Source organism: Macaca mulatta, chromosome 1 (genome assembly GCF_049350105.2).
Source record: "Macaca mulatta isolate MMU2019108-1 chromosome 1, T2T-MMU8v2.0, whole genome shotgun sequence".
NCBI lineage: Eukaryota > Metazoa > Chordata > Mammalia > Primates > Cercopithecidae > Macaca > Macaca mulatta.
Genome location: NC_133406.1, coordinates 224,210,570 through 224,235,473, shown reverse-complemented (window position 1 = coordinate 224,235,473; position 24,904 = coordinate 224,210,570). Strand labels below are relative to the sequence as shown.

Sequence of the window (24,904 nt, the reverse complement as noted above, 5' to 3'; positions counted from 1 at the left end):
TTATCACACCAGAAGTGGGTTCCTAGGTCTCTGTTTCAGGATTCCTGAGTTACACCAGTGTAAACCCAGTATTTCAGGAGATACCCGGTTAAGAATCTGGTCGGGGAGGTGGGCTGGGCCTTGACATGGATCAGTAAAAAATGAGTGTCTTGGGACTCCGGGAAGATAAAATATTCTCCATTTGTCTAGTGATAGACAATGCGTGAATGCTTTAAAAGTTCCAAGAGTCGTCCCTGGGTGGGCTCGAACCACCAACCTTTCGGTTAACAGCCGAACGCGCTAACCGATTGCGCCACAGAGACAACCGCTCCCAACTTTACTGGGCGATACAGGAAGGGCCACTCACTAAACTTGCTCCTTTCCGTCCGTTCTCAGGGCCTGCCCGGCAGGACGACTGAGCAAGCCCTTGGAAAACTAGAGAGATGAGAGCGGTGAGTCGCGCTGGTCACGTTGGACACCTGCGCGATAGGAGTTTCTGGAGCCGGAGGAACAGCCGAATGGCCTTCGCCCGCCCTGCCCCTCGCCTGCTTCAGGAGCTTCCGAAAACTCCCCGGTGGGCGACCCAGCCCGAGCCGCCTGGGGGCTCAAGGGAAGGTGAACGCCCAGTGGGCTCCCGCGATGGTTCTTCCCGTTCTTTGCGGCGCCTTCACCCAGTGAAGGAGCCTGTGCCCACCCTGCCCAGTCGCTTTCGGGGCTGCTGAGGAGCTTCCGCTGCCATCTGCGGATCCTGTGTTCCGCACGGGGGCTCCACCAGGGCAGGGATGGTGGTGAGGATCGCTCGTGGGTCCCCTCGCGGGGAGCAGGGTCTGGCACTCGCCAGGGCGCACGACTAGGACTTGTCGAATGAATTCATCGTCGCCTTTAGCTTTCAGTCCTTTGAAGAACCCTGAGAGTGGAAATCAAGAGATTTTTTTCCATGGGGAGGTTCTTTTTACAAAGCGTTGATGTCTGGGCACCCCGCAGGGCGGGCAACTGGCAGGGCCTCCGGCGCATCTTCTTCGCGGTGGAACCGCGGGGGCTCAGCTGGGCAGTGGTCGGGCCGTGGGGCGGCAGGGCGAGAGCAGGGGAAGGGAAAAGCAAAAGCTGGGAAAGAAGCCGGAGAGCGGTGGACCAGACATCCAGACCTCCTGAAAGGCTCGTGCAGAGGCACCGGCGGGATCTTCTGGAAGTGAGAATTGTTTTTGTTTATTGTAGTAGAATCGGGAAATGGAGAGAGAGCCTGAAAAAGCCCCAAACTCGAGGACCTACTGCTCCCCGAGAGTAACATCTTCCAGAAGAACTAGACAGAAAACTAGGCATCTGGGAACCCTGAAATCCCTGGAGTAGAAGCATCATCATGACCCTCTGTGTTCCTTTTGGCAAAGGACTTGCTTCCATTGTTTGTTCAATTATCTGTTTGTTAAATAAATAAAACTCTTTTCACATATCTTTAAAATTACCTTGGTCATATTATTTTATGATTACAAATAATGCTGCAGTCATCATTCTACAAGCATGCTTCTCATTGGCCAGTGGTGTGGAGGCCTGGAGAGTAGTTGTTCCAGCACAGTGTTTACATAGCTTTTATTTCATTCCGTTTTCTCTCCTTTGTTGCTTTATTAGGTATAACCCTTTTCTTATTTCAGAGGCTGCTTTAGGGTTTCTGGGATACGTCTTTAATTTATCGTGGTCTGCTTTCAAGTGTCATTTTACCTGCCTTTCTGGCCTTTATCCTAGTGTTACGTATTTTTACTTTATACAGTATAAGCTTTCTGATTCATTATTATTACTTTTACTTTTAGGCGATCCTCCTGCCTCAGCCTCCTGAGTAGCTGGGACTACAGGTGCCCGACACTACGCGCAGGTAATTTTTTTTTTTGTATTTTTAATAGAGACGGGGTTTCACCGTGTTAGCCAGGATGGTCTCGATCTCCTGACCTCGTGATCCGCCCGTCTCCGCCTCCCAAAGTGCTGGGATTACAGGCATGAGCCACCGCGCCAGGCCTAGGTCAAAATTTTTTTTAAAGATTTAAATTGTCGGCCGGGCGTGGCCTCCCAAAGTGCTGGGATTACAGGCGTGAGCCACTGGATCCGCGGAAGCATTGTCATTTAAAATATCATCTTTCTTTCCTATGTTTGTAAATATGGCATAAAGCCGGTGTCTTGTGCTGCTTATACAATTTTCAGAATGTGTATTTAAATTTAAAATATTAAATTTTACTAAAAAGCTAAAAATAATAATCATGAATGTCCTAGATTCATCTTAAGTTCCAACAGTCCACTTAAAATGTGCCCAACCTGAGGGTCAAACCTACCTGCTGATGTGTAATTTGTGTTTGTGAGACATTCTCAACAGCATTTACTTTCCCCAGCCTAGTGATTTTCCTCACATCTGAATGTCTTCAGTGCAAAAGGAAACATTTTTCTTTGCAAAAATACTTTAAAATATTCTTCCTTCAAGTAAGTGCATTAAAAACAAATTTCCCAGTTGCATCCCTGAAATGCATCGAAAGCGCGGGAGAGACAATCAAGTGCTTCAGGATCAAGAGCTAAACAGGGGAGGACAAAGGTGGCTTCTTCACTAGGAGTCAAGCCAAAGTCAACTGATTTGGTCTCCAATGGAGACCGGAACTCGGTTCACCTGCGTCGTGAGGAGGCGCTCCAGCGGAGGCGGGACTTTCTCTTCATGGTGCCTTCAGATAGGAAATCTCCTAGGATTTCCTTCTTTCCCTTTGATCTACTTCCAACTGTCCCTTTCTACTTCTTCAAGACGTTTTTGGGATCCCTACTGCGAAGGGCCTAAGGGGCCGGTGCCCTTCCCTACCGGTCCCTCCCTGACTGGGTGTCTTCGGAGCCCAAGCTCACCCGGAACATTACTGCCCGCTTGAGACAGCGAGAGGACCAAGGAGGGCGGCGGGTGTGCTGGAAACCACAGAGTCACCGCGCACCTGCGCCTCGTGGGCTCCTAACAAATTGAATAAATGCCCCCTGAAGCTTCTCTGCAGGTCAGAGGGAAGGGGAGGGTGGCTGCCCACCCGGCGGGAGAAGCTTCAAGAAGCGTCGGGAGGACCTGGCCCTGCCCCTGGGCCTTGAGGCTGATTTTGACGGGTAGGCCCCGAAAAAATGTTCAAGGGCGGCCCAAACCCCGACCCCGAGATTAAGGCTCTGAAATGTCTGACGGGTTTGAGAATCCTCAGTCGAATCGATCCCGCCTGTATCAGGAGACTCCTTTGCCAAAATTCAGAGACCAAGAAAGAGAAAGATTGGGCAGATCAAAGTCTGTAATTAACCAAACAGGAAACATAATTTTTCTGACACATTGGATGTGTGCTGTGAGAAAAAGACTAACCTCAAGGAGAATCTGTTTTTCTGGCTTGAGTGTAGGGAAGAATGGAGTTGCCACCAACAATGGTGCGTTGAAACGGCAGGTGCATCAGGCTGTAGATGTGAAGGAATTAAAAATATTTTACCCCAAAATACATTTCTTTGACATATTTTGAGATGTCTGTTCAGAAAGCCAGCTGCAGAAGTAGCCCTGCAAAGTTGTCTTTTGGTGGGGAGATTTGCATCTGTAGGGAATCTGCATTGACACAGCCAAGTCTTTCCTTGCCCAGATTTAGGGAAGATTAACTGAGAGTCTGACACCTGTAAAGGTCTGAAAGAAACTTTGAGGGTTTATTCTCTCTGAGAGCTGCTACCGGTAAGGTTTCATTTACATATTACATATCAACAAAAACAGAATACACTTCTTCTCGAGTATACATAGGACATTCTATAGGATAGAGCATATGCTAGCCCTTAAAATAAACCTGAATAAACTTAAAAGGACTAAAATCATATAGTTTCTGATACAACTCACAAACTAATACTATCACAGAGTCTAGTTTCAGGTTACCATGTAGGATATGCAGTTTGTTGGTCTCCTCCCTTCTGTTTGTCATGAGTGTGGAGGTGACCATCGTTACACATGTGTAGGCCAGCCAGGAGCCCAGGAAAGATCAGGCAGCTGAAGGGAAAGGACAGATATTCCATAAGAGTCTCCCTATCTCAGTCTCACAAAACCGAAGAATTGATACATAGGAAGTGAAGAGGAATATCAAGGGATCACTTCTCTTCTGCCTATGTATGCCTGTCTTTAAAACTTCAGTTTCTCTTCAATTAAACCCCTTTGCACAGGAATGCTGTCGATCACCACCAACCAGCACAGACTCATGACATTGATTTTTACTATGCTCTGTCTGAGAATATATCCTCAGGCCAATGACTTTGGCTCAGTGCAAATCATTAGTGTTCCATAAAAACTGCTTCAAACATAGAGTAACATTTTATAAGTCATTCCAAATTGGGTGGCCCGTACGTGTATTTAAAGAGACATACCTAAGTTATTTCAGTGATTGTGACAAATTGGAAAGAAAACCTGTGGAGTTAGAATGAAAATCGTAAGTGACAAGGACAAAATATGTATATAGAGATTATAACACAAAGCAACCCACACATAGAAGAGGAGAGTGGGGTTAGGAGTTATGAATATCAAACTTGTCCTCAAGTTAAGTGAAAAGCCAACATGGGGCAGGTGTGGTGGCTTACACCTGTAATTCCAATATTTTGGGAGGCCAAAGTGTGAGAATAACTTGGGCTCAGGAGTTTGAGACCAGCCTGGGCAACATAGTGAGACTCCATCTACACACACACACAGACACACACACACACAATAGCTGAGTGTGGTGACATGTGCCTGTAGTCCTGGCTATTCAGGAGGCTGATGCAGGAGGATCCCTTGAGCCTGGGAGTTTGAGGCTACAGTGAGCTCTGATCACGCCATCGCACTCCAGGTTGAGCAGCAGAGCTAGACCCTGTCTAAAAAGAAAGAAACAAACAAAAACTAATGTGCCTTCCCAGTGGGGGAAAAGATGCCAGTATAACATTGGTTTACAGCAAGAAGTATATTAAGACATTGACCAAAATCCTTTTATTATTCATTTTGTTTTTATTCTTTGAGACAGGGTCTCACTTGGTCATCCAGAATGGACTGCAGTGGCATGATCTTAGTTCACTGCAGCAACAAACTCCTAGACCCAAGTGACCCTCCCATCTCCCAAGTGATCCTCCCGAGTAGCTGGGATTACAGGCGTGTGCCTCCATGCCGAGCTAATTTTCATATTTTTCGTAGAGACAGGGTTTCACCATGTTGGCTGGGCTGGTCTTGAATTCCTAGCCTCAGGTGACCCGCCCACCTTGGACTCCCAAAGTGCTGGGATTACAAGCATGAGCCACTGCACCCAGCCTAGCTTCTTTAATACAAGGAAAATAGTTATATTTGTTTCAATGTCCTTGTCTACAACTCTGTCATCTGTGTCCTTTCTAATGTTTTTTAATCCTCATCTGACGTGTCCTTACTACGTCAGTTTAAGTAGATTGATTTTTTTCCCCTGTCTCAGCATGGATTATAGTTTTTCTGTCTCTGCATTATTAACATTATTTGATTTGGTGTTAGACATTGCAAATTGTAACTTATTGAGTGCTGGATTTTTTGCATTTTGTGTTAAAATTCTTTTAGCTTTGTTTTGGTATACAATAAAGTTACTTAAAAACATTTGCATCTTTTCAAGCTGGATTTTTAATTTTTTTAGGCAAGATAAGAGCAGCTATTAGTCAACGGCTATCTTTTTCATACTATTAAAGACGTGAGCCACCGCGCCCAGCCTTTCTGAAATATTCTTGATAATTATAGTTCCTGAACAGTTTTCCCAAGCTGTTCTAGCCATCCCAAGAATGTTGGCAGGCTTGTCCGTATGTTTGAAGGTGCAATTGTAATGGTTCCTGGGTTTGAAGCTCCAGTCTCCATCTCCCCTCAGGTGCTTGCTTTCCCATAAGGTTCCGTCTGACTACGAGAATATCAGGGGATTTCTATAGAGACAAGACTTTGATCTTGGCAACCTTTTGGAAATAGCCAGGGTTCTCAATCTTTGTGCAGCACTAAAGTATTTTTAAGATCTTCGTTAGTTTAGTCTCAATGTTGTAATTCAATCTATACAAACAGCAAGGCTATCTGCTGGAGAAAAGGCTGAATCTAACAGCAATGCCACCAGCATGCTCTTTTCCCAGAAGAACTCCACGCTGGCCATTGGAGCTTCTCCAGGTATATAAGAGCCTTTGGGTTGGTAGCATCACTGATGTGTGTGTAGATTAAAACCTTGACCTATATCTCCTGTCTCTTCCTTGAATGTTTGACTTTGGGGGCAAAAGTTTGGATTATTAGGGGACTATATGCCTTACATACTCTTCTAGGCAATAGGAGGAGACTATATTAATTCATTCACTGAGCTTTCATGTAATATAAACCATATTAGGCTTGTCATTTTGTCAGTGATGGGTATAAGTATGTGACTTTTATTACTCATACCATCCTCTGACAAATGCATCCTTATTTCTCTTTCGAATTTCACCATAAGGTGCAGAAGAAGGTCTTTCCCATCCGTAAAGGATGTTCAGGGCCGGGCACGATGGCTCACACCTGTAATCCCAGCACACTGGGGCCTAGGTAGGTGGATCACTTGAGGTCAGGAGTTAGAGACCAGCCTGGCCAACATGGGGAAACCCCGTCTCTACTAAAAATGCAAAAATTAGCCTAGCATGGTGGTGCATGCCTGTAGTCTCAGCTACTAAGGAGGCTGAGGCATGAGAATCCTTTGAACCTGGGAGACGGAGGTTGCAGTGAGCCAAGATGGTGACTCTGCACTCCAGCCTGGGTGACAGAATGATGCTCTGTCAAACAACAACAAAAGACGTTCAGGAGAGATATTTTATAGAGAGGAAGATACTCCCTAGTACCTATAAGTCAGCTCAAGGAGGTGCTCCCACCTTTCCTAATGCTAGAAAAGCCCTACTCAGAGACCTTCTGAGTTTCCCCGCCTCCTGTCAACCTGCCTTATACTTCCCATATCTTCATGTGGGAGGCATCCCTGTGGAGTTTGCTCAGCACTTGGCCCTGCTTTGTTTGAAACTGTAAGAGCTCTTAAAGTTGCCTCATGTTCCCCGATGAGAAGATGAAGTTGGTAAAAGAATGGTGAAAGGCAGGGATCTTGATGAGAGGCCCCTGACTACCGCTTTAGTGACTGACATTCTTCATTTCCCATCTCATTCCATGTCTGTGGAAGCCCTGTGGCCTTCCCTTGAGGTGCTACAAATTGAACTGCAGCCTGTTATTGGGAAAGTAAGTCTCTTCCCAGTAAAGGAAGAAGGCACTCAACAAGAAGTAAAAATCTGTGGGAAAACATATGGTTCCCCATAGTGCAACTACAGGAATGGGTGAATCTCCTAGCTTTTAGCTGGTCATCTATCCTCATTATAGTACAGGAGTGGGAAGACAGTGACCGCAAGAACTAGATCAGAACTGAGAAGGTGGTTCTCATATCCAATAACTCAATATTTTTACCCACCATGTCAAGAGTTACCCAAGGCTCTTTTGCAGAGATGGTAAGGTGTCCGTTAGAAGCTTTGGGGACCTTGGGCCCTGTCAGTCCTCTGTTCTCCTAGCCAACAGGGGTCCAGGGAGCTCAGACTCCCTTTGGAGCCTGAGGCAGTCTTTCCTGCAGTGGCCCTCTTGCTGAGAGAAGGCACACTGATTCCGGGCCAGGGGCTGACGAGCTGGCTTTTGTCTGGGCATCCCAAAGCCACTCTTGCAACACTTTCCCACGATGGGTAGCTCAAAAGCAGTAAGAGGCTGAAAGCAGCTGCTACCAATTGCACTTTTTGGCTATTTCTTTGAGTTTTCTCCTCTTCCTCTGCCCTGTCCCTATTGTTGTAAACTCCAAAGGCCACGTTTAAAGTTGGCTGCTGGAGCTTGGGGCCCTATTCCTGCCTTTTGTAACTTCCTCCTTATGTCAAGGGTAGATTGAGTAATAAAATGCATGCCCAGAAGAGCCCGCCCTTCTGGGCTGTCTAGGTCGACGTTAGTATATTTCCTGAGTGCCTCAACCAAGCAGCCCTAAAACAGAATGGGAGTTTCATCCTTCCACTGAGTTACTTCTCTATCCTTGTCATAATTAACTGGCTTAATCACACACCTTTTCATACTTTCTATTAAACAAGTTAGCATGTGATTTCTACATTCAAGTTCTTGGGAACCCTTCTGATAATCCCACTGAGGGTCTCTATGTGGAAGTGCATCTCCTCCTACATAAATGGCATGGCCTTGGATATGAGCAGCTACTCTATCTGTACAGTCACAGGCCAGTACCCAGAATCCTTTGCGTCTCCTCTATAGTACAGCAAGTGGACAATAATATTTGAAAGTTGTGCCAAGTTAAATCAAAGGACACGATCAACCTAACAAACTGCTCTATAAACTTCCTTGGAGCCTTCAAAAACCAGCCAAATTTCTCCTTGAATAAAGCCAATTTGGACATAGGAAATGGCACATATACTGTGATTGTTTCCCTATCTCTGCTAGCTACCTCCCACAGGGGACACAGATTCGATTTCAGGGGCTGATGCCACTCCTGGTGGTAGTGGTTGGGCTTACTTCCCTTGAGCAGTGGGGGATATAGGTTGGAGCTAGCTGAATAAAAGGGAGGGGTTCCTGATGACATTGGGGTGGAATCCTGCACTGGAGAACTGGCAGGACTCCTCTCAGAACTGGGGGACTGAGAAGACCCTGGGGAGGGCATGGGTGTTCCAGGGGGTTCCACTAGGAAGGGAGCATCGCGGATATCCCACGCAGTTTCTTGGTGCGTGACATGAGCCAGACACATCCTGCAGTTGGAAGTAACATGAGCCAGACACATCCTGCAGTTGACTCTTAAATCGGATTCCTGGTAGGGGCCCATAAAAGCCTGTACATAAGGAAATTCTCCCCACTTTCCTTCCTTTTTACTGAATAAGTCCAATTGTAAAATAGTATTAAAATGTAAAGAACCAGTTTCAGGCCAAATTTCTTGTTTTCCCAAGAAAATGTGTTTCCTTTTCTTTGAGCCATCTAATTTGAATTTGCTCCAATTGCTTTAAAGACACCCAAGTGAGGAGTCCTTTGGGATGCTTGCCATTGTCCCCACATCTAACAAGGATCTCTTCTACACCCAGGTTTTCTAAGTCTAGCAAAACTTCATTTACTTTTCCTTTCAAATTCCCACCTCCTGCAGAGAAGATGTAAGTACAGGTAGCAAAGTGTTATGAAACTAACATTCCTGTGTAGCACGGGGCACTCGGGGCTCCGTCGCTCAAAACCCACCAGCTCCTGAAGCTTCTGGGAACCAGAGAGAGTCAGCCATGAGAATCCCACACACGGGCACTCAGTTCCTGGAAACCCTGCATAAGATGCGGGATCCCGAAGCCAGACTGGGGGTCCCTAGGGACCTGGCTTTGGGTTAGGCGTGGAACCATAAATGAGGGTTCAGCCTCTCTGCCTGTGTTTCCTGGCGTCTTTTTCACTCAAATTTTGAAAAGCAGTCACATTTCTTATATTGGAAACTCTAGTAGTTAAAAACAGCAGACGTTAACATTTTCAGGAATATGTCTTGTGCCGGGAACTGGGAGGGTTTGTGTCGTGTAGTGAGTACACGTTCGCTTCACGTGTCAAAGGTCCCCGGTTTGAAATCGGGCAGCAACACCTTGGCTTTTCTGAAGGTTGGAAAGACGTAGATGATTCTAAAGAAACATGAAAGGAATGCCATTACTAATCAACAAATCTGCTCCCAGCAAACCACACCTTGGTCCTGCTAGTCAGAGTGGTGAGGAGGGAAGGGCACATTTGTCAGCGGGCCATTATTTCAGCAAGGGAGGTTGAGGGTGACACAACAATGTAGAGTTTTAGATCAGGAAATCTCACAACGTTCTCTTCATTCTCTTCTAACGCCTGAATTTCTCCACGGGCTGACAGTGAATAAGTGATTACCTCTCTGAAAGCTCAGGAGTTATTTCCTGGGGGTGCTGCTTGGCTGCCCTCCCTCTCAGAGCACAGCTGTGGAACAGGTTGATTTGCCTGAGAAAACCAATCTGAAGCTGCATCTGGACCTCAAGCCAAGGGTGTGGAGTCTATATTCCATATTCATACCAAGTAAGAATAGATAGAGTGTTTTTTTTTTTTTTTTTTTTTTTTTGAGATGCAATCTTGCTGTTGCCCAGGCTGGAGTGCAGTGGTACCATCTCGGCTCACTGCAACCTCCACCTCCCACGTTCAAGTGATTCTCCTGCCTCAGCCTCCCGAGTAGCTGGGGTTACAGGTGTGCACCAACACGCTCAGCTAATTTTTGTATTTTTAGGAGAGATGGGAGTTTCACCATGTTATTCAGGCTGGTTTCGAACTCCATACCTCAGGTGATCCACCCACTTCAGCCTCAGAAAGCACTGGGATTACAAGTGTGAGCCACTGTGCCCCACATAAGTAATATTTTTTGGCCGGGCTGTGCAGCTCACGCCTGTATCCCAGCATTTTGGGAGATGCAGGTGGGTGGATCATTTGAGGTCAAGAGTTTGAGACCAGCCAGGCCAACATGGTGAAGCAGTGTCTCTACTAAAAATACAAAAATTAGCCAGGCATGGTGGTGTGTGCCTGTAATCCCAGCTACTCCAGAGGCTGAGGCAGGAGAATCACTTGAACCCAGGAGGGAGAGGTTGTGGTGAGCTGAGATCACGCCACTGCACTCCAGCCTGGGTGACACAGCCAGACTCTGTCTCAAATATTTTTATATTAACAATGCATACCTTTCCCTACCCCCAAATAATCTTTCTCAGAAAACTGTAATTGCCCAACCCACCCTCCAGAGGCTTCAGGAACCAACAGTTTTAACAGACACAATTCCTGATGTGTGGTGTACAGGTCCCGGAAGGCTCTCACCCACTTTCTCACCCTTTTCTCCGGCTTTTGCCTTCTATTCTCCTTGACAGGTTTGGGGTCACTGCATCCAGGGCTTGCTTTGCCTTCTATTCTCTGGAGGGAGTGCTTAGGCACTTGGGCGCCAGAGTGCTGCTTGGAACCACTGAGTGGCCAGCACTGCTGTAGCTGCCAGCCAAGGCATCTGAATCCTCAGGGACCTGCCCTTGACCCAGGTCAAAGGTCCAAGGGCTCTCCTTTCAGCTTTCTACCAGCCCACTTCAGATATACATGTCTTCCTGGAGGTTCAGGTTCTGCCCAAGGCCCAGCACAAATGTCATAGATCAACCGTGACTTTATGATTTTTTTTGCCAGGACTTCATGGATCCACCAGGAATACAGAGTAATGTAAAATTATTACTATTTCTAAAGATTATAAACCCATAGAAACACACCGGAACTTACCTCCCACTCTGGAAGGTGAGTGGAGTGGGCTGGAGGGGTTGTTGCTGCACTTCAGGCCAAGCACTAATTCCTCCAGTATCGCAACCCTGCCCCCAAGGCAGACACGTTGATGAGGAGACAATGTATTACCATCTTTTATTCCAAAAACGCCAATGGGACTGGGTACGGTGGCTCATGCCTGTAATCCCAGAACTTTGGGAGGCGGAGGTGGGTGGATCGCCTGAGGTCAGGAGTTCAAGACCAGCCTGGCCAACATGGTGAACCCCTGTGTCTACTAAAAATACAACAATTAGCTGGGCGTGGTGGCGGGTGCCTGTAATCCCAGCTACTGGGGAGGCTGAGGCAGGAGAATTGCTTGAACCTGGGAGGCTGGGGTTGCAGTGAGCTGAGGTTGCAGTGAGCAGAGATCACACCACTGCACTTCAGCCTGAGCGATAGAGTGAGACTCCTCTAAAAAAAAAAAAAAAAAAAAAAAAAAAGCCAATGGGATTTTTCTTTCCCACATTTCCTCAGCTCACTGCGGCCCTGCTCCTGGCTGCTGAATCTCTATGTAGACAAGACTCACCAAGTGAGTAATAAAGACTCCAGCAGATGCAACAAATGAGGTTATGTTGACAGTGAGAAACCAAACCGAACCAAACCAAAACAAACCAAACTACATACTTTGGCCGGAAACTGAACCTAGGAAAGAGGAAGAAATTCCACCTGAATCACTAATGCTGCTAGTTTAAAAAATTCTGCTTAGCTTACGATACATTCACTACTTCTAGATCTGATTTTGTTTCATTCGCATTAGGCCTAGGGTTCATTTTCCAGACTCTGTTACAGACATGCAAATCAACTGGTTCAAACCGAATGCAATGGCCCAACTGTTTTCAGTTACACTGAACCCTCTCATTTTTCTGGAGTTCAATCTGGGATGGAAGGGAATGACAGCCTGGTGCACAATTGTTTCCAGGCTAGGCACAAAGAAAAGGATCGGTGGCAGACTCTGTGAATTGCGGAAGTGAAGCTAAGTGTCCAGGGAGAGCAAGACAGAGTTCATAGGACAAAGATACAGTGAGAAGAGAACTGAGCAGAGAGAGAATCAGGGCATATGTACAGGTTCTGCCACCAGAGTATTCTGCAGAGCACTAGTTAGTGCATGATTGTGAAAAGAGTAGCTGACTAGTGCCAGGGAAAGAACCACCTAAGAAAATCATGGAACTGTGTCTGGTACTCACACGGTGCAGAAAACAGTATCTGTTCGCACCAGCCAGACTGGAATTATTCATAATTCTTAATGCTTTCGTAATGGGATATAATCAGCCTGGGACTGAGCACTACTTCTGAACCACGTAAAAGTTCATAAAAGCAGATCCAAAAGATTCAACTGTTTACAGGTCACTTAAGTGCACCCCAGAAAAAATTCAAGACAATTTGTAGGAATTATAAAATATAACTTCCTGGTGGCACGCAAGAAGCTAGTATGCAAGAAGGTAAATTTCACAATGTCCAGTGTCCAATTAAAGAATACCAAGTATGCAAAGAGCCAGGAAACGATGACCCATAAAGAGGGGATATAATCAGTTAATCAAAATTGAACCAGACCTAACATGATGTTAGAATTAACAGAGAGGACAGCCAGGCGCGGTGGCTCACGCCTGTAATCTCAGCACTTTGGGAGGCTGAGGCAGGTGGATCACCTGAAGTCAGGAGTTCGAGACCAGCCTGGTCAGCATGGTGAAACCCTTTCTCCAGTAAAAACACAAAAATTAGCCAGGCATGGTGGTGCATGCCTGTAATCCCAGCTACTCAGGAGGCAGAGGCAGGAGAATTGCTTGAGCTGGAGAGGCAGATGTTGCGGTGAGCTGAGATCGCAGCATTGCACTCCAGCCTGGGCAACAATAGCGAGACTCTGTTCTGAAAAAAAAAAAAAAAAAAAAGAACACAGAGGACTTTAAAATAATTATTATGACAATATTGTATGGGTCCAAAAAATTAAGCAGAGGTATCAAACATATAAAAATGGCCGGAATCAAACTTTAGAGATTAAAAACTATAACATCTGAGATAATACATTGACTGGATGCAATTAATAGCAGATTAGACACTGCAGAAAAGAAGATTAAGAAACACAAAGCCATGAATTATTGAAACATTTAAAATACAACTCATCAACTCATGGAAACAATTTTTTTTTTTTTTTTAATTGAGACAGAGTGTTGCTCTGTCGCCCAGGCTGGAGTGCAGTGGCGCGATCTCGGCTCACTGCAAGCCTTGCCTCCAGGGTTCACGCCCTTCTCCTGCCTCAGCCTCCGAAGTAGCTAAGACTACAGGCGCCTGCCACCATGCCCAGCTAATGTTTTGTATTTTTAGTAGAGACGGGGTTTCACTGTGTTAGTTAGGATGGTCTCAATCTCCTGACCTCATGATCCACCCCACTCGGCCTCCCAAAGTGTTGGGATTACAGGCGTGAGCCACTGCGCCCGGCAAACAATTTTTTTTTTTAATGAACACAGCATCAGTGAATGATAGTGCAAGTTTAAGAAATCTAATAGGCAAGTTAAAGGAGTCCTCCAGACAGAAGGAAACTGAGACGGGAAGAAAATCTGGATGAAAAAAAAAACAACAACACTAGAAATGACATCTACATAGGCAAATATATAATTTTAACATCTGACTGTTTAGCCGTGCGTGGTGGCTCATGCCTGTAATCCCACCACTTTGGGAGGCTGAGGCGGGCGGGGATCACTTCAGGTCAGGAGTTCGAGACCAGCCTGGCCAATATGGTGAACCCCCTTCTCTACTAAAAGTACAAAAATTAGTCGGATGTGCTGGCCCACGCCTGTAATCTCGGCTACTCAGGAGTCTGAGTCAGGAGAATCGCTTGAACCTGGGAAGCAGAGGTTGCAGTGAGCCAAGATTGTGCCCCTGCACTCCAGCCTGTCTGATAGAGCAAGACGCATCTTACAAACAACAAACAAACAAACAAACAAAACAAAAACACATCTGACTCTAAACAAAAGTAATAAAGATGGATTGGAAGGTTTATAACACGTGTAAAGTAAAATGCATGACAACAGCGTAAAGGCAGGGAGAGGAGTAATGTGAAGCGGTATGGTGCCACTTGAAGGAGACTGATGGGTTAATTTTTGTGGAAAGGAAGGCAGAATATTTGAAGTTTCTCTCTTCATATACTTTCAGGTTCCCATGCATACAACCTAGTTTGTTCTGGAGGGATCTTATTTTCTAGGAGGCTCGGAGGGGAACCTTCTGCTTTGTGTCCTCATGGGATGCACAAGACACAAGGGAACAGTCTTTCACTTTTAAATACGGTGATAGGCCTGAGGAGAAACACCTGCAATTTATTATTTTTTAATGAGATGGGATTCTCACTGGTCTTGAATTTCTGAGTTCAAGCGAGGCTTCCCCTAAATCGGCCTCTCAAAGTGTTGGGATTAACAGGCGTGAGCCACCGCGCCTGGCCACAATTACCAACATTTAAAATCACGTCCCTGGGTGGGCTCGAACCACCAACCTTTCGGTTAACAGCCGAACGCGCTCACCGATTGCGCCACAGAGACAACCTCATTTGGGTGATTTCATCTCAACATACATTAAGCAATCACTGAACTTTAAGTGTTGCCGTTCGCTCTCTGCAGGAAAAGTGTGCAGACAATAAAGCTTCAGAAAACCGGAGAGGCTGAGTCGACTCATTGTGTTGTTGCACGTTAGAAACGCGCGCATTGCATCCCTCTGAAGCCAGAAGGGCGGCCGAATGGCCTTCACCCTGCGTTGACCCTCGCCTCCTTCAGAAGCCAGTGCCTCTGAAAATACCTGGATCAGCGACCCGAGCCTGAGCCTGGTAGGGCGCAGGGGAAGCTGAAGGCCCCGACGGCTCTCTTAATAGCTCTGTTTTTGTTTTTGTTTTGTTTTTTTGCGCCGCCTTCAGGCAATCATCTGCTCCGCTTGCTCTCCCCTCACTCAACTCGGCTTCAATAGATGGGGTCGGTGGGGCTGGAGCGAGAAAGAGGCAGGGGAGTCAAAAGGGAAGAAGTGAAAAGGAGGAGGGAGAAGCAGGGGAGACCAGGACGAGACAATGGGACAGCCCAAGATGCCCGGGCACAGGGGACAGGCTGGATGCAGAGAAGATGGGACATGTATCAGAATGGAGAGCGGGAAACGGGGAGAACACTGAGAAAATCACAAGAACCTGTAGCTGCCCAAGAATAAAGAAGTAAAAATCGCATAATGTTTTTACATTAAAAAAAAAAAACGGGGAACCAGGCGCGGTGGCTCACGCCTGTAATCCCAGCACTTTGGGAGGCCGAAGTGGGTGGATCACTCACTTCAAGTCAGGAGTTCGAGACCAGCCGGGCCAATATGGTGAAAGACCGTCTCTACGAAAAACACAAAAATTAGCTGGGCGTGGTGGCACATGCTTGTAGTGCCAGCTACTAGGGAGGCTGAGGCAGGACAATCGCTTGAACCTGAGAGGCGGAGCCAAGATGGCGCCACTGTCCTCCAGCGTGGGCGACAAAGCGAAATTCTCTCTCTCAAAAAAAATATGTAAATAAATAAAAGAGGGGTGGGGAAGCAAAATGACGAGCAGTAAGTGTGGGGCGCACTGGGATTCTACAGTGGTTAATACTCTGCGTTGTACCTGCAGCAACCTCTGTTCCAGCCCGAATCCTGCTACAGTCAGACTCTATCTTGGACCCACTGGGGCGAACCCACGTGTCTTCTGGTTTGCTTTTAATTCCTGCACCAGCTGCGGCCTTTATCTGCAGCCAGAAAGCCAGAAAGCCAGAAAGCAGGGTTTACCGCTGGCCCCACAGCGCCATACTGTCTGGGGAAAAGAAGGAAACCCAATAGTACACAAACAACGGCCCAAAGAGGAACCTTCCGAGGTGCCCTATGCCTCACCGTTTAGCAGAAAATATCAAGCAACTCTCAACCTAGCTGGTCTGTAGCTTCCACGAATAAAATAATGTATTGCAGTCTTTCTGGTTGAGATATTTCAAATATTTGGTGGAGCTTTTAATGAGCGAGAGAGACTCGAGTGTGGAAGAAAAAAATGACGGGGTGTGAGGATGAGGCGACTTTAGGACAGAAAAAAAAAAAAGACAAGGAAGCCACGTAAACGTTTTAGGGTGGGCGTGAGGCGATGTCAGTCTTGAATTCCGTTATGTTGGGTAAAGAGCGCAGCCTTCTTCTAGCACAAACACCGTTTCCCACATTGAGGAAATCACAGGATCAGCAACTCTAGAGCGCGATGAAGAAGCTTCACTCTGGGACAACCCCCTTCGTGACCACGGTCTCTCCCCCGCCAGGTAAGTGGGAATTAGCCCATGCCCTGCCGGGACAGCACAGCCCCCTCGCCCGGGCCGGACGCTCAGGGTCACCACCCTCCCCACTGCCGCCCCTCGCCATTCTTCCAAACCGCTCTCCGCCCAGGATTCCACCGACAGATTCCACCGACAGATTCCACCGACAGATTCCACACGACAACCCAGGCCGCCTTTCAGCAGCGGCTCCCGCCCCGCAGCCACCGCGCCCTCTCACCCGCGCGGTTCTACCCGCCGCCTCTGCCCAGTCTGTGCACTTCACCTCCCTGGCTCCCGCTCCCCCCTGAGCTTACAGTGGACGCGGGGTTCTCTGAACCCCTCTTGCGAGCACTGAATGGAAAAGGGGGAGCGTGCGCAAGTTCTTGGTAGAGTGTAGACATTGTGGGATTTGACTGTTTTACCATTGCTTCGACGTCCTAGTGCTGATTTCTACACCTGCCTTCTGCTTAGGGCACCGGCAACAGTTTCCCATTTGTGCCTACTCCACCTGCTGTCGTTGTTGGGTCAGCGAACATCGCCTCCCTCTACCGCTCAATCATAAAACCGGACCGCCCTGGAGGACCTCACCCGCCGCTCACCCGCCTCCCAACTTCGCGGGCATCGCCTCCGGTCGCCTCTTCCGAAGGCCTAACGAGCACGTTAGCTGCGAATGAAGGTGACGAGGCTCTGCTGACTGGCCGGTGCCCGTGTCCAGGGCTTGCACAAACGCCAGACTTGGCTCGGCCTCTCTCTTAGTTATTCGCAGTCCAGGCCAAGAAAGTGGGCTTATTGGGTGCAGCTCCATGGGGGCTGGCATCTCTGCACGGCTGTGTACACTTCAGAGAGACGCTCAGTCGCTCTCTTTAGTGCAGATGACGGACACGGAGATAAATAGGGATGGTGTGCCCTGAGAGGTGGTCTACCAGGACTTGCGCTTCTTCGCCCGGGTTTGCCCCTCGCTGCGGAAAAGGCTCTGCATCCAGCCCTTGGAGCTGAGAGTGTAGTAAAGTAACATTTCTGTGGGAGGGCGGCCAGTGCAAAACAATTCCCTGACGGGGACGCAAACCCGGGCCGCGGCGGTGAAAGCGCCGAATCCTAGCCACTAGACCACCAGGGACATACGGGAAGCTCCTTGCTCACTCTTCTTTGCTCTGAAGCCACAGTTTCCCTGTGCTTTGGGAGGACTTGGGCCTTGTGAGGGTCGCTCTTTGCTTCTGGAGTCGTATCACAAGGCTCTTCCCTCCCTGCTTTCTTCAAAACAGAGAGCCTGCAGGCGACACACCGAGGGCTCCGCGAGGGTCACCAAGGCTAGGAGTCCCAAGTCCTGCAGCGAGTTGCAGCGACCCGGCCGCAGCTTACCACTGAACTAGAGATGCGCCTTTGCCAGGAGGCAGTAAATGACCAGACGGTCGCGGGTCGCCAGGTCCGGAGCTGCGCACCAGATTGCCAGGAGGCGGTGGGAGCCGGGAGGCGCCGGGGGTAAGACGGGGGCACCCTCTGTATCGTAAAGGACCCAGAACCCGGCACCCTCAACATCATAAGGAACCCGACGGATGCGGAAACCGAGACGGGCTGGATGGGAAAGTCTTTCCAGGAAGGCTCCGGGGCCCTCAGCTGGTCTCCGACCTTCCGCTGTAACCTGTGACACCTGCCATTTTCCCATCTTCGGCGAAGGCAAAGCCACCCTTGCGTTTGCTCCAGACAAAACTTCCAGAGTTCCCTCTGACGCTGGAGTTTTATCCTCAGATCCGAGATCCAACTGGTCACCCATTCGTGAGTTCCCATCGGCCAAGTGCGTAGGCATTGATCTACACGCGAGTTTCTCCTCCTCTGCCGAATGGCTACTTCGGGGCGGGGGAGGGGCCCTCCCGCGGTGGATTGTAAGGTGTTTAGCAGCATCCGTCCCTTGGCTGACTAGCTACATGCCGGTGGTTAACATTGTCCCTCCCCGCTTCCCCCAGTCGTGGCCTAGTGTCCCAGCGAGGATGGGAGAGGCGTGTAAGGACGAAGTTGCCTCCTCTTGAGAACCATTGCTGCGGGTTGCCGTGCTCTCTAAACTTGTGCAGAGTGAAGGCTCAGGGCTCCATCCAGCTCGAGACACCCTCGCTCCCCGGCACAGTCGGACCTTAGGATCGGAGGCTTTTAACATCTCCAAATCATGAGATTGGAAACCTTTAGGTCTTTTCTTCCGTTCTGTCCTCCAAATCCGCCACTTCCGAGCCTGTTGACCAGGGCCAGCCAAGCAGAGGGCTGGGTTCGCTCTACGAGGCTCCTCTCGCCCGTCTTGAAGCTTCAGGCCTCTTTCGGTTGCAGAGAAATTTTATGGGCCACTTCCTTCGGCATCCCCGGGGGCAGGTGCGCGGTGCGCGGGGAAGAACAGGGTTTGACCGCGGTTCTTGAGCTCCGGCGCCGAACCTCCACCGCGGTGCGCGCGCTCTTCCAGGCTCCTGTTGGTCCCACTCGCCAGGAGTTAGGTCTTGGGTCATCCTGAGCTCCCGAGACGCCCAGGCGCGGAAGGACACGTAGGGGAAACCGACTGTTCACTTCGGTTCTTTCCCTTTTCTGACGGGAAAGAGAGGCGGTGTCCTGTCCTGTCCTGTTGGGTAGGCGGAAGAGAGATCACAGGGAGGACAAGAAAAATCCTGTGTGGTTTCAGGATCTAAAGTTACCAGAAAGTCGACCTAACCTCCTCGGGAGGTCCTCCGGGTCCTCCCGTGGCTGGCGAAGGTGAATCGAGTTTCTGTCTCCAGTTTGCCAAGGCGGACAAAGTCGACACAATGGGCCTGTCCACTATCTTCTTTCATATGCACAAAAAGTCAGCTCTTCCTGTTTCTAACTGGCAACATCCTGCCTGATGACTAGCTTAGCAAATTAGAGACCCTCCATGGGATTCCATCTCTGTGTTAGTTCGGCCTTCTATAACAATGTACCGTAAACTGGGTGACTAATTCACAACAGAAATTTATTTCTCACAGTTCTGGAGGTTGGTCCGACATCAAGGTGATAACATGGTAGGGTTATGGTGAGGGACTTTTTTTCTGGTTGTAGACTGCCACCTTCTCATTGTATCCTCAGGGGGCAGAAAGAGGGCGAGAGAGCTCCCCGGGGTCCCTTTTATATAAGGGCATTAGTCCCATTCAGACTAATGGGATTAAATCCACACTCTGCTCTGAGTGTTGTGGATTTTTTGTGTGTTCATTCTCCCAGCAGACAACTGGAGATGTATTGTCCCCAGAGGGTACAATAGAGAATCTTCCATCACAAGTCAGCAACCAGCATATGTGAGTGAGAGCATGTGTCTGACTCCGAAATGAGAGTGTATTAGTCTGTTTTCACGCTGCTGACAAATCATACCAGAGTCTGGGAAGAAAAAGAGCTTTAATTGGACTTACATTTCCACATGGCTGGGGAGGCCTCAGAATCATGGTGGGAGGCAAAAGGCACTTCTTACATGGCAGCAGCAAGAGAAAATGAGGAAGCAGCAAAAACAGAAACCCCTGATAAACCCATCAAATAGTGAGACTTATTCACTACCAGGAGAATAGCACCGGAGAGACCCACCCCTATGATTCAATTACCTCCTCCTAGGTCCCTCCCACAACACATGGGAATTCTGGGAGATGCAATTCAAGTGGAGATTTGGATGAGGGCACAGCCACACTATATCAGAAAGGGATGAAGTGACAGCATATCCTGGTGTGTGTGATGGTTTTATGAGTTATTACCTATTTCAAAATGTATTGCAATGTGGGAAAAAGAACAAGGACTTGTACTATCAGACTTTAAGGCTTCCTATAAGCTATTATAGACAAGGCATCAGGAGTGACAAATAGATAAACAGACTGAGTTAAGAGACCTGAAACTGATCCACAGCTAGACGGTCAATAAATGGGTCTTCAATAAAAGCAGTTCAATAGAGGAAAATAAATCATTTCAATTAATAGACTTTCATATGGAGGTGGGGGAGGCCAACAATGTTATTCTCCCTCACACTACACATAAAAGTAATTTGAGGTGCATTATACACCAAAACTTCAAAGGTAAACATATAAAGCTTTTCAAAGATTAGCCTACCAACAAGTAAGACACAGAAAAGACGGATATAAAAGAAAGACATGATCAACTGGACTTCATCAACATTAGCCATACTTTCTCATTAAAAGATACCACGAAGAAAGTGAGAAGGCAAGCCAGCCACAGACAGAGAGAAAATGGTCACAAAATATATCTGACCTCCACACCCTGTACTTATAATTATAGTGGTCTGATACACTGCACCCAGTTTCTGCTGGAGTATTTTCTGGGTGTCCCTAATGAGTAAGAGAGCCAGGCGCGGTGGCTCAAGCCTGTAATCCCAGCACTTTGGGAGGCCGAGATGGGCGGATCACGAGGTCAGGAGATTGAGACCATCCTGGCTAACATGGTGAAACCCCGTCTCTACTAAAAAATACAAAAAACGAGCCGGGCAAGGTGGCAGGTGCCTATAGTCCTAGCTACTTGGGAGGCTGAGGCAGGAGAATGGCATAAACGCAGGAGGCGGAGCTTGCAGTGAGCCAAGATCTGGCCACTGCACTCCAGCCTGGGCAACAGAGCAAGACTCCATCTCAAAAAAAAAAAATGAGTAAGAGAGAGTCCCATGGGATATTCCTACAGTTCCCAGATGCACAGTGGGAAAGACCCCATGTTGATCAACCCCAGGGGCCTGAAAACCCAGGTCTTCAAGGAGAGTGGAGGATACCTGGACCCTGCCCAGACCGCTGGATGGGCTGTGCCAAGAGACCCAGCAAGGGAAGGGATTTCCTCCTGCCTCAGGTTCTCTGTTGTTCTGTGTTTAGACGACCTGAACCCAACTCCCTCCCTAAGCACTGCAGATGGGGCTTTTCCAAGGGCTGGGGATGTTGCTGTCCTAAGGACAGCTGAGCAAGGGGGTTGAGGAGGAGATTGGGTGGTGGAGGAGAGGAAATCGGGTAAGATGCGTGAAGCAGTCAGTTATACCAGGCCCAGAGAGGACCCGCTGGGACATAAGAGCCTGCATGTGAAGCCAGGCCTTGGGCCACCTTGTTCCTCAAAGGAGTGCCTATGTCCATGAGGTCTTCAAAGGGACTATGGAGAGGCCTTCAGCCCACATCTCTGAATGCTTTTCCACCACAGCATGCCCTGTGGCCTTTATCCTGCTGGTGTGGAACAGTCAGACCCCTGCAGGGCTGCAGAGCCTCTGTACCGGGCGGCATCCCAGCCTGAGTGCCAGAGCTCAGTGGGCAGGCCCCCAAGCAAGTAAAGAGGAGGCCACCTTTTGGACAGAATGTGTGGGACGAGAGCGATAGCTCATCCATTCAGGTTCCTCACAAAATGAGAGTCAGGAAGATCAGGGCGCAGACCTGATTTTCCACTCAGGGCTGAAAGCAGACAACCCAAGGGAGAGCAGCACCTGGGCCAATGAGGTAGAAGGCAGAAGACTACAGGTACTCCTGCCCTCAACCTCAGCCCCTCCCACCCACATCCTCCACACCCCCTGACCACCTTCCTCAGAAGTATAATAGGAATCCAGATTCCCCCTGGCCTGGTTGCTGCGGGAGGTACAGTGGCCTGATGGAGCCTGAGGCAGGTGTGGCAAGGTGTGGATTGTCTAACTGGAGGTTGGGAGTCCCGGGTGCAGAAGGAGAAGCTTGGAGTGCAGCATTTGGTGGTATGTGTGTGGCAGTAGGCAAAAGAAAGAGACAACTAAGCCACTTGAGGCCGGGCGCGGTGGCTCAAGCCTGTAATCCCAGCACTTTGGGAGGCCGAGGTGGGCGGATCACAAGGTCAGGAGATCGAGACCACAGTGAAACCCCGTCTCTACTAAAAATACAAAAAATTAGCCGGGCGCGGTGGCGGGCGCCTGTAGTCCCAGCTACTCAGGAGGCTGAGGCAGGAGAATGGCGGGAACCCGGGAGGCGGAGCTTGCAGTGAGCCGAGATCGCGCCACTGCACTCCAGCCTGGGCAACAGCGTGAGACTCCGTCTCAAAAAAAAAAAGAGACAACTAAGCCACTTGAAATACCTTGAGAATTCAAATTTAGAAAATTCCCGGGGAAGTATGCATGCAGGCATTCATGAGATCCAGAAAACAGCTGCTGCATAACTGCATGTTGCAAGCAAGCCCTAAATTGCTGATTTTTAAACAGCCTGATGCGTTCACAAAGACAATTTATCAATCGTCTTAAGAGCAGAGGTGCACTAAAGCCACTGTGCCCTGCAGCCCAGGATCCCAGTAAGTTCTTTAAGGACCATTTAAGGAAGATTTTTGGAGTTGTCCTTGATAACCCCCAAGAATGTTTTGATTAGGAGTAGAATTTTAGATGTCATCAATTTAAAAATTAAAACTAAAACTCTGGAACTCATAGAGAAAATTAAGAGAATACATTCACTATCCTGAGTAGAAAGATTTCTTATAGAACATAAGAGGCTTTAAAAATAAAGGAAAAAAGGCCGGGCGCGGTGGCTCAAGCCTGTAATCCCAGCACTTTGGGAGGCTGAGACGGGTGGATCACGAGGTCAGGAGATCGAGACCATCCTGGCTAACACGGTGAAACCCCGTCTCTACTAAAAATACAAAAAAAAACTAGCCGGGCGAGGTGGCGGGCGCCTGTAGTCCCAGCTACTCCGGAGGCTGAGGCAGGAGAATGGCGTGAACCCGGGAGGCGGAGCTTGCAGTGAGCTGAGATCCGGCCACTGCACTTCAGCCTGGGCGACAGAGCGAGACTCCGTCTCAAAAAAAAAAAAAAAAAAGGAAAAAAATGGCAACATTTCATCAAATTAAATGCTTTGAGAAGTAAAATTAAAATCCGAAGCCACCCAACCAACTGGACAGATCCCTTCTTGGCCAGGGAGACCCCAGGGAAGTCTTGAATACTGAGTTCCTGGCCTGTATTGGGAAGCTCAGACCCCTGTCCTTATACTCTCTCCCTTTGGTTTAGACACAACTGACCAGCATTATTGTTAAAATAGAGGTCATAAGACTGACAGAACAGACTCCTTACAGTAGTAAGATACCACATTATAAACAAGACCTAAGGCCATGCCAGGCAAGGTTAAGTCATGCACCCCTCAGTTTAAAGAATAAACTATGTTCTAATTGCCACAGGTGTTTTTTTTCTTCCTTTCTTTTTCTCTACCTAAACAAGCACAGGCCTTCAGATAAGCAATGCTGAAGCACTTGCAGCTCACCCATTACCATAAACTGACTGAGCCCTCCCAACACAAGCCATCACTACAGCTTTGATTGGACAAGACACTGATTTCAGTAACTTTCTCTTGGTAAGAGACCACTGGCTGTGGACTGGTTCTGGACAGTGCACAGAGGCTGTGCTCTTGATTGCCTTTGTGTCCCTGTTTCACCTTTTGAAGCACAGGACCTTATTATAATGTACTTAAATGTTGTCTCCACCCTAAAGTGAACAGGGGTTGCATGTAACAGTCATGTTTACTCAGCATGCATGCATGTTGATGGAGTCTGGCTGTGTCGCCCAGGCTGGAGTGTAGTAGCGTGACCTTGGCTCACTGAACCTCTGCCTCCTGGGTTCAAGCGATTCTCCTGTTTCAATCTCCCAAGTAGCTGAAATAGCAGGTGCATGCCACCACGTTCGGCTAATTTTTGTATTTTTAGTAAAGACGGGATTACTCCATGTTAGGCAGGCTGGTCTTGAACTCTTGACCTCAAGAGATCCATTCGCTTCGGCCTCACGAAGTGTTGTGATTACAGGCGTGAGCCACCGTGCCCGGCCAAATTTCAGGCCAACACCTGTTGACACATATTACCACACACACACACCCACACACGGAATCCCTCACGGAACACCCATGGGCCCACAAAACACGCGGAAGCCACAGTGGCTAACGATGTTAGCAAATTCGGCTAACGGTATCTGGCGTACAGCCCTAAGGGTCCACTGTCCACTTTTGCGGAAGGACCAGTCGCCACCGGTCCCCTCATCTCCACGCAGATTCTTCCCCGCACAACTCCCCTTTCTTTGGGCCACTGATGCCTCTTGGACCTCTGAGGTGACTGCCCCGCCCGCAGCTTCTCTCCTTCCAGGAGCTTCTCCATAGTGGCTCAGTGGTAAGCCCCAGGTCCAGCACGCGATGGAACCTAATGGTTCTTTGTGTTCGCAGGGATCTTCGTAGGGTATAGATGAAAGTAACAAGTACCAATATCAAAACTGCAATGACTCACCAGAAACCGTTTGTGGTTTCCTCAGTTGCTAGGCGGTTCATTTGAGTCCAAAAGACTCTTGCACTGGCCGGGAATTGAACCCGGGTCTCCCGCGTGGGAGGCGAGAATTCTACCACTGAACCACCAGTGC

The 24,904-nt window shown here is 48.4% G+C and overlaps 1 protein-coding gene and 3 non-coding genes across 4 annotated transcripts; 1 reads left to right on the top strand and 3 right to left on the bottom strand.

The window, feature by feature from the left end:
* Window positions 1-228: 228 nt before the first annotated feature.
* TRNAN-GUU (transfer RNA asparagine (anticodon GUU)) lies at window positions 229-302 on the bottom strand. Its single transcript has one exon. It is a non-coding gene; the product is annotated as a tRNA-Asn (tRNA).
* A 14,444-nt stretch (window positions 303-14,746) lies between these two features.
* TRNAN-GUU (transfer RNA asparagine (anticodon GUU)) lies at window positions 14,747-14,820 on the bottom strand. Its single transcript has one exon. It is a non-coding gene; the product is annotated as a tRNA-Asn (tRNA).
* A 6,828-nt stretch (window positions 14,821-21,648) lies between these two features.
* Window positions 21,649-22,291, top strand: LOC100425575 (FAM231A/C-like protein). The gene is given in 3 exon segments (XM_077985552.1): window positions 21,649-21,670; window positions 21,673-22,023; window positions 22,026-22,291. Coding segments are annotated over 3 exon segments (501 nt in total). The 3' UTR covers window positions 22,154-22,291.
* A 2,542-nt stretch (window positions 22,292-24,833) lies between these two features.
* TRNAG-CCC (transfer RNA glycine (anticodon CCC)) lies at window positions 24,834-24,904 on the bottom strand. Its single transcript has one exon. It is a non-coding gene; the product is annotated as a tRNA-Gly (tRNA).